The 15,973-nt window shown below is 48.1% G+C and overlaps 2 protein-coding genes and 1 pseudogene across 2 annotated transcripts; 1 reads left to right on the plus strand and 2 right to left on the minus strand.

The window, feature by feature from the left end:
* The first annotated feature begins 6,222 nt into the window (after positions 1–6,222).
* On the plus strand, positions 6,223–12,354 carry LOC119277120 (protein PAT1 homolog 1-like). The gene is made up of 5 exons (XM_037558346.1): positions 6,223–6,497; positions 6,842–6,999; positions 8,212–8,268; positions 8,826–8,895; positions 9,496–12,354. Exons 1-5 carry the CDS (start codon positions 6,437–6,439, stop codon positions 11,574–11,576), a joined length of 2,427 nt encoding a protein of 808 aa, XP_037414243.1. The 5' UTR covers positions 6,223–6,436; the 3' UTR covers positions 11,577–12,354.
* Positions 12,355–12,417: 63 nt separating this feature from the next.
* Positions 12,418–12,931, minus strand: LOC119279663 (annotated as a pseudogene).
* A 755-nt stretch (positions 12,932–13,686) lies between these two features.
* LOC119281560 (protein STRICTOSIDINE SYNTHASE-LIKE 10-like) lies at positions 13,687–14,718 on the minus strand. The gene has a single exon (XM_037562055.1). It carries the CDS (start codon positions 14,716–14,718, stop codon positions 13,687–13,689), a length of 1,032 nt encoding a protein of 343 aa, XP_037417952.1.
* Between the last annotated feature and the right edge of the window lie 1,255 nt (positions 14,719–15,973).

Genomic DNA, 15,973 nt, shown 5'->3' on the forward strand with positions numbered 1-15,973 from the left:
CTGGCCAAGAGCTCGCCGCAGCCGGCCCCGGGCTCGCCGTGCTCGGCCCTCCCTCGTCGCGCCCGACCAAGAACTCGCTGCGGCCGGCCCTCCCTTGCCGTGCCCGACCAAGAACTCGCGGCACCCGGCCCTCCCTCGCCGCGCCCGGCCAAGAGCTCGCCACGGCCCGGTCCTCCCTCCCCGAGCTCGCCGCGCCCGGCCAACAAACTGTTGCAGTTGTGGCCGCATGCGATGCGGGAGGTCGCTTTCGACGAGGCGGGAGGCGGCGGCCAGCGCCGGTGGCCTCGCCGGTGCGCGCGGCCGGCGAGGCATGAAGACCGGTGAGGGGGGGCGGATCCGCGTGCAGGACGGGATGGATTTGACCGGTCGGCACCGGATCCGGCCAACGGCGGGCGGGATTGGTGCGGCGGCGTGGGAGTTGGGGACAAGCGGGCGACCGCACTGTGCTCCGGTCGGAGGCGGGTCGCTGATGCGTGGGACCGGGTCGGACACGCGAGGACACGAGCGAGCGACGAGAGCGCCTGCTTTTGTCCGTCACCGACCCATTTCTTCCCATATTTGCATTCAGTTTGGGTCCGGAACGGACAGTAAGCGGACAGCGGGCGGACGCCTTGTCCGTTTGTGTCACCCCGTTGGGCCATCTTTTTTGTCCGGATGACCCAAACGGACAAAATGGGTCTCCTCATTGGAGTTGTTCTTATCGTTAATTTACAAGGCCTGAGGAATGCAGGTTTGGAAACAGCTCAAAATTTGGCCGAGCTTGAGCCTTGAACCACCACCGTTCACACCTTGAGCAACTCCACATATTCATGGGAAAAAAGTACAGTCCGACCTCAGGTCAGCTCAGGTGTGCTATCTGCTCATGTCGTAGCTTTTGGTGATTGATTAACCAGCTGCCTGCCTGCCTGCCAGGTGCCAGGCTCCTCGGAACATATTCTTCCAACCATTTGGGTGGCACAGAATATTCCTGCGCCCAATAATTCACACACTCTATCCTTCTCGTGACAGCTGAAAAAATTAGAAAAAAGAAGGAAAAGGCCCAGGGAAAAGGACTCCTGTTGGCTGCACCACCGGAAAAAGAAATGCTAAAGCATTTTACGTGCGCGAATACTCCTATCATCCATCCACATATCCCTGGCCGCTTTCTCCCTTTTGAAAGTTTTATTTTAATTTGGTGATGGTGTACGTGCTCCTTTTGTAGGGTCATGTTTGGTAGCGACTCTCTTTTTTAAATCTCAACATCATCTTCTAGATGGTATTTCTCTTTTCTTTTTGCGGGGATTCTAGATAGTATTTCAGGATTCTAGATGGTATTGCAACACACGCAAATGGTATTCTGGCGTTTGGCTTTGCAGATAGATGTCTATAAGGATTACTGCAACGCGGGAATACGCGTTTCCTACCCTAGCCGTCGCCGCCACCAAGCGACTAGGGCGAGGCACTTTTTCCTCCGATCTCCACCGGCCGGTGCGCTCGCCCCCTCTCCTTTCGGCTGCTGCTCCGGTGGCAGGAGGGAGGGGGGACCCCGTTGAAAGAATATGCGGTGCCCCCATGTTTGGTTTTGGTAATTGATGACAATCTCTATGGACTAATGGTTGTCTTGAGTTATATTTGAAGGATCTGTCCATAGGCTTTTCTTGAATTTCCATGTGTTGGTTTCAAGGAGTTTAGGAGTTGACCAAGGTGCTATTAAGGAATTATCCAAAGATTGGTCATGTGAGTGTTGAGCTTATTACAAGCATGTCTTGAAGAATAAGATTGTGTGATCATTCATGTCCACCTTCAAGACATCATCCAAATGAAGAGAGTTGGAAAGATTCAACACACAAAGCGCACAAGATGTACCGAGGGACCAAGTGATCCCATGGTATGGTAAGCATTGTCCATTACGCTTTGTGTGCTAACCCATGGTCTTCGTGAGAGTTCTTTGTGGGGTTAGGTTGTGGTGTGCAAGTTCAAGTGATGCATCACGAAGAGATCAAGTGCTTGAAGCTTGCCGTCCATTGTGGTGACAATGGACTTGTGAAGATGAGTGGAAGAGAGGCTCACCCACAGTAGAGTATGGTGGAGCAATCAACTAGTCTTCATCCCGCCAAATCAAGAAAGGTGGTCCAACTTGAGGGAGTCAAGATCGTCATCATCTAGCTCAAGTGGACCATGTGCAAGGCAAATGTTTGCCCTTGATAGGTTTTCTATTTTACCGGTCTCATGGTAGTTGTGGGAGACCGGGTTATAGGATCATGTGTCGTACTATCAAGGGGGGCTCTCGATGAGTTGCTTGATCGTATCGTTCGTAGAGAGCTCAAACCATTGCATCCTTGCATCATATTTATTGGTTCTTGTTTGGTTCTTCTCCTTGTGAGATTTGGAGCTTTTGATCTTGTTCATGGCAAGCTCAAGTTCATCGAAAACGGAGTTCACATGCATCTTCTATGATGTTTTCGATGTTGGAGGGTATGCCGGTTCTTCTCTGTTGGAGGTGTCACTCCTTTGTTTGCTAAGCATACCTCCCCTGCCTCTTCTTACTATAACCAGTCGCTGTTTTGATGCTACTCGTTGTCTTGTTTCAAACAAGCTTGAGTTTGCTCAATTCGGAGCTCATTTGCAGAAGTTATGGCAGTTCTGGTTTCCTTGGAGTATTCTTTGTTTTCGCGGTAGTGGCTTGAGGATGGCGCCAGCGGTAGTACCGCGGTCCTCAGCGGTAGTACCGCCGAAGCACCCCAGCGGTAGTACCGCTCTCAGAGCGGTAGTACCGCTCCAAGCGGTAGTACCGCTCTCCGAGCGGTAGTACCGCTCTCCGAACGGTAGTACCGCTTGGGGTTTTCGGCCGTAGTACCGCTATGCGTCTGGGCTACTTCCGCCTCGATTCTCGAACGAAGTTTTTCGTGTCGGGTTTTGCGGCACTAAGGGCGGTAGTAGGAGCGGTAGTACCGCCCTAAGCGGTAGTACCGCTCTTCCCTAGCGGTAGTACCGCCCTGGGGTCAGGGCCCTGGCAGCGCGGCAGTACCGCTGGGTTGAGCGGTAGTACCGCCCGGAGCGGTAGTACCGCCCTTCCCTAGCGGTAGTACCGCTCTGTGCGGGGCTGGTGAGTGGGATAACGGTTGGATTGTTCCCCCCACTATATAAAGGGGTCTTCTTCCCCAATGAACCTTATCCTTAGAGCTCGTGTTCTTTCCCCATTGTTGACCTTCTCCGAGCTTGCTATCTTTCAATCCCTCCGTGGATTCTTGCTAGTTTTTGGGGGAAAAGAGAGAGAAGATCTAGATCCACGTTTCCACCAATCACTTTCTCCTCTAAGTGAGGGGAACCCCTTGGATCTAGATTTTGGAGTTCTTCGTGTTCTTCTTTCATTCTTCCTCTCATTTTCCTCCCTAGCATTAGTTGCTTTGGTGGGATTTGGGAGAGAAGGACTTGGGCACTCCGTGTGCCCTTGCCATTGCATTTGGTGCATCGGTTTGAGTTCTCCACGTGATACGTGGAAGTTACAAGTTGAGAAGCTTATTACTCTTGGGTGCTTGGTGCCCTTGAGCTTGTTCCTCTTGGGTGCTTGGGCACCCTAGTCGGTTGGTGGTGTTCGGAGCTCAATCATTATGGTGTAAAGCTCCGCGCAAGCGTCGGGTCTCCAATTAGGTTGTGGAGATCGCCCCGAGCAATTTGACGGGTACCGGTGACCTTCCCCAAGGGTTGCCAAAGTGTACGGGTCCGGTGACCGCCCCCAAGGGTCGCCATTTGTACGGGTTCGGTGACCGCCCTCAAGGGTCCCTTAGTGGAATCACGGCATCTTGCATTGTGCGAGGGCGTGAGGAGATTACGGTGGCCCTAGTGGCTTCTTGGGGAGCATTGTACCTCCACACCGCTCCAAACAGAGATTAGCATCCGCAAGGGTGTGAACTTCGGGATACATCGTCGTCTCCGCGTGCCTCGGTTATCTCTTACCCGAGCCCCTTTACTTATGCACTTTACTTTGTGATAGCCATATTGTTCTTTGTCATATATCTTGCTATCACATACTCCCTCCGTTCCAAAATAGATGACCCAACTTTGTACTAAAGTTAGTATAAAGTTGAGTCATCTATTTTGGAACGGAGGGAGTAGTTGCTTATCTTGCTTAGCATAAGTTGTTGGTGCACATAGATGAGCCTAGTTGTTGTAGGTTTTGTGCTTGACAAATTAACCGCTAGGTTTATTCCGCATTTGTTCAAGCCTAAACCGTAATTATTTTAAAGCGCCTATTCACCCCCCCCTCTAGGCGACATCCTCATTCTTTCACCCGTTCCTTCGCTCTGTAGTTAGGTTTTGGATTTGTAGGTCGTGGTGCGTCGTTGGGGTGGTGGGAGCGGCGTCCGGATGAATAAATCTGCCTCAACCCCACTCCCACACCGGCGATGTCCTTCATGGCGGCGTCTCGGAGTTGATGGCATCGTGTCTCTGTCGATCCCTCAGATCGACAGCGTTAGGGTTCATGGATGGTGTTGACGAGGCGGCGGCGGCGACTCCATCAGGTGTGTCTCTCTTTCTGCTCTGTCCCCGTTGCTGTGGCGTTGTCTCCGACGTCATGGTGGAGCAGGGAGGTCTTGTCGTTCAGGAGTACGCGCAGGCGGTTGTTTACGCAAGTGACAGCTGGAAGATGGAGTATCTTGTGTTGGGTCTGTGGTCGAAGGCGGGCAGTTCTGGTTTCCTTCTCCGACGTCGTCGTCATGCGAGGGTGTCAGTTCTGAAGTTCGATGGCGTGTCCGGGACATGTTTTTCCGGTCTGATTCTTTCAACGGCTATGGTTTTGCCTTTGGCAAACTACTTTGAAGGTCCGTAAAGCTGCTGATCAGCGATGGAGCCGCGTCGAGCTTGGGCGAAGAGGTGATCTGTCCTTTTATCCTTTGGTGGCCGCTTCGGTGGTGTCGAAGAAAAGGGACAGGCGCTGGTATTTTGCATAGGATCTTCCTATCTTTTCAGTCATGTATGATCGGTGCTTACGTGCCTTGTAACTTGATCTTTATTCTATATAAATGAGACATGTATTACCATGAAAAAAAAAGGATTACTGCAACGCCAAAAGCACGTGATCGAAATGAGCCTGGAGCGGCGACCGAATCGGTTGCGAGTTGCAATTGTACTTATGGTCGAAGCTACGGCCGCTTGCACGGCCGCACCATGCCACGGTACCATAGCATTTATGGCTCTACCTTGGAAAATGAGGTTTATAGTCCGTTTTTAGAAGCAAGCAACACATGCGCATGGGAACTGGGTGGGTGCCATCTACGGCATTAGCAACACATGAGCATGGGAGTAGTAAAATTTCCTTTATCGGCAAGAAGGTCATCCCAAAATCAACCACACCAGGGTAAGAATAATAAGCTACATCAATTATCCGTTGTTTTTGAAAGGCGACGTAGGAGTCACATTAGCCAAACCAACAATCTCAGCAAAGGCAGGTTGCGAAAGGTTACATTTCCTGGTCAGTCGCAGGAAATATGTTGTTGTTCATATAGTACTCCATCCGTTTAAAAATGAGTATCATTTTGAACTAAAACCACGACACTTGTTTAAACCGAAGAGAGTATCATTTTCCTATAAACAAAGCACCACACTACTGCTCATTTTCTTCTTCTAATAGTAACAGTAACATAGGATGCTTGATCTCTCTCCTCGAATACAGTACCTCCACTCCCCATCACCACCAACCAACTGCTAAACTAAATAGAGTGCTAAATCCACCCCCAAGACCATCATTACCGAAGACAAGTATATAATCATAGAAGAGAGAGAGAGAACCATGACCCAGTTTAGCAGTGACACCACATAAGAAGAAGAGAGAGAGGGGGAAAAAGAAGAAGAAAACGCATAAAGAAAAGTAAAATATGGGTAGAGTAACAATCAAGCCAAAGCCAAAAGCCTCCCTCTGCCTCTCTTATCTACACTTCTTTAGCATCTCATCTACCGTTTCTATCCCCTGCTTGATCCATTGTTGTGTGCCTTGCAAGGCAACAACAATTTTTTTTTTGACAACAACAACAACATTTTTTTAATGGTAATTAATGCAACAAAAGTGTGAAACCCCAATCCCGCCCAAGGGGGAAAAGGAGGTGTTTATTTTTGGACTGCTTTTAATTTGCATGCCCTATTTTCTTTGGGAGCAATCAATTGCTACCTTATCCCAAAATATATTCCCCTTTATTTATGTACTCATTTATTTATAGGTAGGAGAGAGAAAGAGGAAGGGGGAGAGAGAGAAATAGAAGGGAGGGGCAGAAGTAGGAGGGAGCAAAGCACTGAGGCCGCCGAGCCGAGCTATCCCTTCCCTTCCCTCGCACGCGCAGGCACAGCTCTCAGATCCAAAAGCCCAAGAGAATCGCGCCAGTTCCCTCGCCATCGCCATAGCTAGATGCGCGCCGCCGGCTGCTGCCGCTGCTACTGTTGCTGCTGCTAGGTTTCCGTGGAGATGCCGGGCGCTGAGGCCGACGGCGGCGGCGGCGCCGGCGCTTCCTCCTCCTCCACTGCAGGTGAGGCTTGTGCCGGGGTGGTGAATGAGTTCGGTGCGCTTTTGCCGGCTTTCCTGGGAGCGTTTGATCTGGTCGCCGGTTTGGTTGGTGTTGTTGGGTTGTTTGGTGCTGCCCTGGTAGATTTGGTGCTCCAGTCTGGCGCCTTCGTTGCGCTTCTGGTGCGAATCTTGCTTCTCCCAGCGGAGAATTACCCGGCGAGCTGAAGACATGTTTTTAGTTTCTTAGCTTGATTGGTCTCTCATGCCGTTCTTCCTCTTTGTTTTCGCTTCTACTCCTTCTTCAGCGGAGTAGCTTTTAATAATCTGAGTAAAGATGCTAATTTGATCTGTTCTTCCTTGATGCAGATAGTTTCGACGCCGGGCAGTACGCCTTCTTTGGGAAGGAGCCGCGCGACGGGCTCGAGCTAGGTTGCTTGGAGGTTGATGGTGGCCATGGCAATGGCGGTGGATTCAGCGGGCCAGAGGATGCTGGCTTGTACCGGCTCTCTTCGGTGGGAGAAGAGGTGCTGGTTCCGGAACCTTCCTAGTCCACACCCTGACCATATTTCTTATGGACTGCTGGCCTTGTTTGTGTTGTGTGTTTGGCTCTCATGCGTGCTTGATCCTATTCGATGGCGTGCGGATTTTGCAAGTTGGATGTTAGTAGTGGAGGGTTAGTGCTGGAGGAATCAAGAATAAATCCTTGTGGGCCTATGGGGTAATATCTGGTGGAAATGAGGATCAAGTCAGTAGTGTTGGAACACAAAGTCCTTCGGTGATTGGTGGTTAGTTTTGAGCTATCTTAATGTGCGTCTAGTGAACGATTTCAGCACTTTTCAGAGCACAAAAGCTCCTTTAGAGGGTGGAATTTCTTACCTGGATGTAGCAAGCAGAAATCTTCTTGCACCCACCCTATTACTAACTGGTCAAGACTTTACACCCCTAGAACACTGATTGCTGATTATATGAGTAGCCTAGCCTATGGATTTATCTGATTGTTGATTATGAGTAGGATTTTTTTTAGGAGATTATGAGTAGGATTTTTGGTGCACTTTGGATCCTAGCATATTCCACTTGTGTTGTTTGCCCCCAGAATTCATTTGTTGGGTTCAAACATAATTATTTTTTGCAACTTTGGGATCAACATTTTCAATACTGCTGTGTGAAAATAACCATTGGAATCTACTATGTTGCAGAATAATAGAGCTGATTGGTCTGTTGGTAGGCATGCCATTTTTGAACTGCTCTAGTTGCTTTTGCAGTCAACATTGCGTCGTTGATCCTGCAATGCTAATATTTAGTTTCAAGTCTCCTATGGATTAAAGTTTGGCCGTTAAGATTCATGTCATGTATTTCTGGGCATAGCGAGTTTAAGCTTATGGTGCTTAACATGACCAATTTTTAGTGACTCAGTGACTGTGTGGCTTAGTTGTACTGAGTGATCATGATTAGCTAGAGCGCACTTATAAACTTATACGTCGAGTTGATTGTAATGGGCAAACTGTGCATGTAATGATACTATGATAGAGTAATTACCCGTCAATCCCTGTGCAGTACTTTTCAGAAACAAAGTTTGTATGGGGAATCAGGGACATGTATATGCTTTTAGCTAACCTGACACCCTGTGCATACCATTTTCAAAATGCTTCCTGTTTTTTATCTTTTCTTGTGATTTCTAATTTATTTAAATTCTCTAGTGCATGCTGTTATTCTGACTCAAGCTCCTATTTCCACAGATCGACAATCTAAGTAACTTGTCGGACGTCGATGATCTTGCGAGTACTTTTGCTAAGGTTTGCTACTCTTAACTTATTGGTCCAGTGTTTCAGCTTTAAAAATTGATAGGAGTTGGATATGAATTTTCCCACATGTACCTATCACATATTTTTTTTTGGATATACACAGTATTCTTCAGCAGATTCTTCTTGAATTAGCAACTTTCTGAAGCCACATTATGCTTTATCATAATTTGCTAAGTGGTTACTCTTATTGTTTGACAATCCGTTCTTTTCTTGTTATATCCTTGATAATTTGATTATCTGAACTTAGTGAACGTAGATAGATTATTGATTCTGACCACATTTACCTATTCTACGTTTTCAACGTTTTTACCCATGAAAGGCCCTATTGGGCATAAAAGATGTAGACACTGAGTTCATGGGGATTGAACTCGCTTTGGAGTAATATTTTGGTCAATGGCTATGCAACTCAGGATTATGTTTATTGCGCCTTCACCTTCGTCTTTGTTTGACTTAATACTTATACATGATGCATGTGTTCATAGTAGCTGCTTGTTTACTATTACTGTTTCTTAGCTTGCAAACTCAGAAATTTACATATTTTATTTCAGTTGAACCGAACCGTTAGTGGAACACGGAATCCTGGTGTTATCGGTGACAGACGATCCATTTCAAGAGGAAGTAAGTTGACATTGCTATTCTTGCGACAAATTAACACTGATGTTTAATAGTGTGAAGCTTATTTGTGATATTCGCTATTGCTCTCGATGAAACATGATGCTCAGTCTTCACAGCATGCTCTTCTGCACCATATTTATTTTTGTCGCTTCAACTGTTTCGCCTCTCAATGTTAACCTTGTATATTGTTTGTGGAATTTTGACATGCTACACATCATGTTATCTATGCCAGTAGATAAAAACATTTATGATTTTTTTCAGAAATGTTTATATTAATATATTGTAGTTTTTGCATGTGGCTTTGTTGAAAGCTCAGCATGTGCTCCAGTACGATATGATTTTATTGCATTGTTGCACATATTTTCGAAATTTAATGTCATCAGTGTTATCAGGAAGAGTGGTTAGGTGTCTGTATTTATTGGTTGGAAAGCAACTATTTTAAGCAAACTTCAATCCCTTGTAGACTCGAATTTTGGTTCTTATATATTGTTCTGTCGGGATAAGAAAATTGTCTTATGTTGAACTTATGTGTATAATAGAAGTCAATTTTAAGCCCCAAGATTCAATATGTTACTGATCTATGGAATGATTTTTATTCTTCAGGTTCTTTAACTGTTGATTGGACTGAGGATGTGGAGTTTCCCAATTATCAAGATATATTAGAAAATGAGGAATTCCAGGAAGGTAAAAGATGGTGGTCATCGCAGTCACATTCTTTGGTGCAGCAAGGGGACAACAAACCGTTAAGTCGAACATCTTCCTATCCTCAGCAGCCACTGCAGCACCGTTCCAGTGAACCTATCACAGGACCAAAGTCTCCTCCGTTTACCTCGTTTCCGCCACCAGGTGGTAGATCACCACATCCTGCTCAAGGTCTTACACGTCATGGGAGCATTCCATCATTTGGAGCTGGGATACAGATGGGTTCTCCGAGCATGCCACTGCCAGGTTCCCCGTATCATATGGTTGGATTACCTCATGGACTACCATATGGGGGAAGCATGCCCTTTGGTGGTCCTAATATGCATGTAAGCAATCCAATGCAAAATGACTGGTCAAACCAAGCCAACCTGTTCACTGGGGAGCACCTTAATCTACTGCCAAACTTGTTACAGAAACAAATATCGCTTCCGAATAGCCCAATGTCATCACTGCTATTCTCTCAGCAACAGCAGAGATTGGCACAGCTCCAACCATCCCACCATCAGAATTACCTAAATTTACCACCCCACCTATTCTACCATCATCACCCCCCAGAGATACCAGGCAGGTTTGAATCTGCTACCAGTCTTCCTTCATCAAGAGACAAGAGATCAAGATCAGGAAGGGGGAAACACAGTTTACGTTTTTCTCAACCACCATCTGATACTACTGGTAGTCAGAATGGTGAGAGTGGTGGACTGAAGTTTAGATCCAAGTACATGTCATCTGACGAGATTGAGTCTATTCTAAGAATGCAGCACTCAGCAAGTCACAGCAGTGATCCTTATGTTGTTGATTATTATCATCAAGCTTGCATGGCGAAAAAGGGTTCCAGTTCTAGGCAAAAGACCAATTTCTCCCCAACATCAATTAAAGACTTGCCCTCCAAGTCCAGATCAAGTGGTGACCAGCATGCATATCTTCAGGTCGATGCTCTTGGGAGAGTTTCTTTCTCTTCCATTCGCAGGCCCCGGTCTCTTCTTGAAGTTGACAATCCTTTGTCAGGTGAGGGTCCTCATGATCAGAAGTCTTCCGTGAGGTCCCTGGAGAAAGAACCTATGCTAGCAGCCAGGGTCACTGTTGAAGATGCCATTGGTCTTCTTCTTGAGGTGGATGATATTGACAGGCTCCTGCAGTCTAGCCAGGCACAGGAGAACAGTTTCCAGCTGAGGCGAAGGCGACAAGTTCTCCTTGAAGGTCTAGCCGCATCACTTCAGCTTGCTGACCCTCTTGGGCCCAGCAAATCTGCCAATTCATCTGGGTTAGCCCCTAAGGATGATATTGTCTTTCTTCGCATTGTTTCTCTTCCCAAAGGACGTAAGCTTCTGGCTCGTTATATCCGGCTTATTGTCCCTGGAAGCGAGTTGACCAGGATTGTATGCATGGCTATTTTCCGACACCTGAGGTTCTTGTTTGGGGGTTTACCATCAGATTCAAGTGCAGCAGAGACAACAGTTTCTCTGGCAAAGACTGTTTCGACTTGTGCTCACCATATGGAGCTCGGTGCTCTTAGTGCTTGCCTTGCTGCAGTTGTCTGTTCATCTGAACAACCACCTCTCCGTCCTCTTGGTAGCTCTGCTGGTGACGGGGCTTCTCTTATTATCAAGTCAGTACTGGACCGAGCAACTGAGTTGCTGACTGATCAGCGTGCCGTATCCAGCTATACCCCGTCAAACCGAGCTCTCTGGCAGGCATCGTTTGATGCTTTCTTTGGGCTTCTGACAAAATACTGCCTCAGTAAGTATGAAAGTATTCTGCAGATGTTTGTGATGCAGGCATCAGGCTCTGTGATTGGATCTGAAGCCTCCCAAGCAACTAGCAGGGAGATGCCAGTTGAGTTGCTACGTGCAAGCCTTCCTCACACAAACGAGCAGCAACGGCAGATGCTGCTCGATTTCGCTCAGAGAACCACGCCAGCCAGCAGTTTTACCCCCCCTGGTGCTAGCGGTGGACACATCACTTCTGAATCGGTTCCTGGTTGATATAGCTCAAGGCCTGGAGCAATTATCTTTGGATGGTGATTCTTATATCTGAAGACATGAATGATTGCGCCCTTGATAAGTAAAGGTGTGAGCTTGCAGAAGTTCCATGGGCTCAGGAAAGTAGCCTTATTCAGTCTGTGACTTAAAGTGTAGGTTTCAGATTAATCTCATAGACCAACAAAAAGAGATGGATCCCCCCTTTTATGTGGGTCATTTACTATAGCACACCCACCTGATGATCACAAATAGACCGTGGAGAACATGTACTTGTATTGCTGTAACTCTGTGCAGTGGATGAACCGGTCAGCTCGCTCGTCGGGGCAATCTAGTTTTTAACGTTTATGCGCCCTTGGCGAAGAAGACCGTAGTGTACAGGTTCGACTGCTGGGGCCTTCGTGTCTGTTCTTTTTACTGGAGCATGGAAGGTGCCAAGGAGTCAAGTGTGGAGTCTGGTCCATCTGTTTTATTTAGGACCAGGTATGTTGGAATAATGATGGGTAAGTGCTATTTATAGGGTACTGCTGGAAAGATGTTTCTTCTTCGTTGCAACATTTTATAGATGTGTCATGTCCCTCCCAGGTATCCACTGATATTATAGTGGAGCACTGGAAATGGAAGCATTGTCATTTGTTCATCTTTTTTACTGTAGTTTGGCACTTTGTTTTTCTCAAGGGATGTGGGTGTTGGGATTTAAGCCAGTCTAGTTGGCTACTATAGAACAATGCAATTGTATCTGCCTCAGAATCGAAGATGGAAATTATAGAATTACAATCAACCAGAGAAAGTATACAAAGTTCCTTTTTTTTTTGAGCAAAGGAGAGGCCACCCTGTCCGGTTTTCATTATAGAAAACCCAATGTCTTGCATAGAAGTTCAGTTTTTGTATGTGTGGGCATATCGCATGCCATCATCATCATCATGGTCTTGAACTCGTCGAAGGTGAGCACCCCGTCGCCGTTGAGGTCGAACCGGCCAGTCATAAGCTGACACTTGTCGGCGTCCAGGTGCAGCCCTAGCCTGCTCATCGTACATCCCGAACGCCTCCCTGCACCTGTTTTCCTCTTCCTCGTGGCCGGCCTCAGCCTCGCACCAGCCTCAGGAACGCCTCCTCGTCCAGCAGCCCGGCGCCATCGGTATCCGCGGAGGCCATCAGGGCCTGCACCTCCTTACCCACATGTCGCTGCCCAGCGCCTCCGTCATGCATAGCCGCAGCTCGGCCGTGGTGATCTTGTCGTCGCCGTCCTGGTCGAACGCCGCGAACACACGACTGAACTCACCTGATGCGGCCATGCTCATTCACTCGGCTGGGATCGTAGCTGGTTTCCTGCTGGTTGACATCGAGTTCTGCCGTGTTGGTATTTATAGCTGGGAATTGGTATGGGCGAGCAAACTAAGCCAAATAGCACCTACTACAGAATTTCTACGGTGACATCAAGAGCGAGTTAAATTTCGGACCTGGGAGGCGCCGGCGGCGACGAGAGCGGTGGGTACGTGAAGGGCCTGGTCAAGTACATTGTCATGGATGGGCTGGACACCGCATCAACAAGTTTGGCGTCAACAGGAAGTGGAGCTCGCCAAGAAGTTCGTCAGCGTCGGCATGGACGAGGGACCCGCTCCGACACCGTGCTCTACGACGTGTTCATCGCCAAGAAGTGATTGACGCACGTACCGAACGTGTCATCTAGACGAGCTGTTGTTTAGTCCAAATCCATTGATCCTGGTTTCAGCCTCGATCTTTTGATTTCCCTCCGAATCAGAGTATTATGGAATACGAGACAGCTCAATATGGCAATCGACGACAAATACGGCCACCTTCCTACTAGTTATTGTTTCGCTGCACATAAAATATTCTCCGTGGTTACTCAACACGGGAAAATCATCGTCAAAGCATGCATCAGATTAATGAACAGTTTGTCGTATGGGGAAAAGGCACTTGCGATTGGTAACCTTTCCGTCAACAAAGGAACTCACCATTATTGCAATCAATCAAGAAAAGAAAAACTTCAATTGGTTCTGAGGAACTACAAAGACATACAAAATAATTTATCGACAATTAATGTGCACAAAAGAAATTACATTTATTTGCCAAACATAAAAAATATTCCAAGCTCCTACTTGCGTGTAACTACACCGACGTAGGGCAAGTCAATAGAGCCTATGTATAGCTTGCCGTTGTCTCTTTCTACTACCTCCGCCGGCTTGACACGCTTGGACCCCCTCATCTCTTCAAGTATCTTGCCGTCAGCTCCTACCCTCACAGCGAGCAGATGGCTATTGGGGCGAGAGGGCAATTCATTCTTCTCACCATGTAACGCCACCCAGTAACCCCCCCTTCTGTCAGGCCTCACATTATCAGGGTAGCCGGGGAGATCGGCAAACGGCTCAGACGTCCCCGCCTTTGCCCCTTCGATCCAGTGCCTTATCAACTTGCACGGCCCAGTAGACGCAACAATCAGATGCGTACGGTCGGTGCTGATAGCGACGCCGTTTGCATACGCCAGGCGTGTTTGAAGCACCGCCACATCACCGGTACGTGGGTCGTACCTCATGAGACGCCCCGTTGAATCCCCCGATCTCGTCACCATCTCATGCCGCGTCCTGTCATAGTTCATAGAACTATCAGTGAAGTAGACTTGACCGGTGACCTGGTCGACGTCAACCCCGTTGGTGAAGCGGAGAGGTTTATCATCAACCGCATTGACCAATACTGTGGCTTCCCCGCCACCAGGACCAACCCGCATGAGTCCCCTGTAGGCGTCGGCCACGTATAGATCCCCAGACTTGTGGTGAAACTGCAACCCGAGCGGCCGGCCACACTGACTCTCCGTGGAAGTTGCCGGGCGGAATATCGAAGCCCTGCACATGTCTTCGTCGTAGCCAGGGCCGTATGCATAAGTGGTCCAGCCTGTCTTGTCACCATCCCACCTGAGGATGCGGCCGTCGGAGACGCCGCTATATGGGCCGTGCCCTTGGGCGTCGAAGGCGACGCTCTCTGGCCCTTGGAGAAGTCCGTCCGCCAACGGCAGCTGCTGGATCCGGGTGGCGTCCAAGCTGGTGGCCGCCATTGCGCCGGACATGAAGATCATGACGAGCAAGACGACTGCGATCGTCACCTTGATGAACCGGCTCATGCAGCAGCCCATTGTTTCTCTAACTTGCTTGGTCGATCTCGCGTACGCACGTGATTTTTGTTGGCTTAAACGCTCGAATCCTCCCGACGGATTTTCTTCTATCTGCTCTCCTCGATGTTCTGGTTCTCTTTTTTTTGTCTCGTCGATGTTCTGGTGGAGGAAATCGGGTGGGCGTCTCGCCTTTTATATTCGTACGTGACGGTATCTGGTGCCCCGACTCGGCTACGAGTTTCGAGTACGTGTCGACTACGAGTTTCCTCTCGTAAAAAATCGTGGACCAAAACAACGGCTGCATGTTTTGCGGAAACGACCCAGCCCACGATTCAATCAAACTTAATTTTTCTTTTTGAGGGGTTTCAATCTTTTTTTTTGAGGGGTAAAGCCAAAATTTATTACTCAAAATCCACAGAGAGTGGGATACAAGACCGGTCATGGGGATCGCCAAGCCACACGTGGCGCCCGGGACCCCTTCTAAGAGAGTATTTGGCTAGACTATGTGCTTCATAATTAAAACAACACGACACTCAAAAGAAAAAGAACATTGAAAAAAAGTAGACCTAAGATTGATTTCAGACACAATGGCTCCATACTTTCCTCTGCTTCCCGAGTTGATGTCAGCAACAACTTGCTTACAATCAGATGCAACTATGAAGTTGTTTATGAGAAGATCCTCTGCAAGACATATTGCTTCTCTGCAAGCCAATGCTTCCAATGACGCTGGGTCATCCACTCCCTCCAAAACAAGAGATGAGCTCCCAAGATAATTTCCACTTGAATCACGGCACACCGCAGCGGCTGAACCGCCTCTCCCTGACCTGGCAGCTGCATCGACATGTATTTTGGCAAAACCCAACGGTGGTGCCTTGGGCCGATGAGGAACTGCTATGCCCATGCGTGCGACCGGCTGTCCACGAGTAGGCCGAAGCATTTTAAGCTCCTCACAGTACCTGGTAATGAAGTTCTGAACTGCTTGGGGACTCTGGAAGATTCCTTCGTGTATCGCCTTGCGTCTCGCGTACCATATGGACCATAGTGTGATAGAGATTAGGGCAAACTAGGTTAATGTCTCAATGAGCGAAAATAGCCACTGCTTCGCTTGCGGTTCGGTCACAGACATCATTTTATGTGCAAGATCTTCATCCACGAAAACCCATATGTACCTGGACATTGTGCATTGCATCAATGAATGTTTCCACGAGTCCGGCATTCCGCACAACCCACATCTGGTAGAGACCGACATGTGAGGATGGGCATGCACATCCTCCGT

The sequence above is a fragment of the Triticum dicoccoides genome, chromosome 3B, assembly GCF_002162155.2.
Source record: "Triticum dicoccoides isolate Atlit2015 ecotype Zavitan chromosome 3B, WEW_v2.0, whole genome shotgun sequence".
Classification (NCBI taxonomy): domain Eukaryota; kingdom Viridiplantae; phylum Streptophyta; class Magnoliopsida; order Poales; family Poaceae; genus Triticum; species Triticum dicoccoides.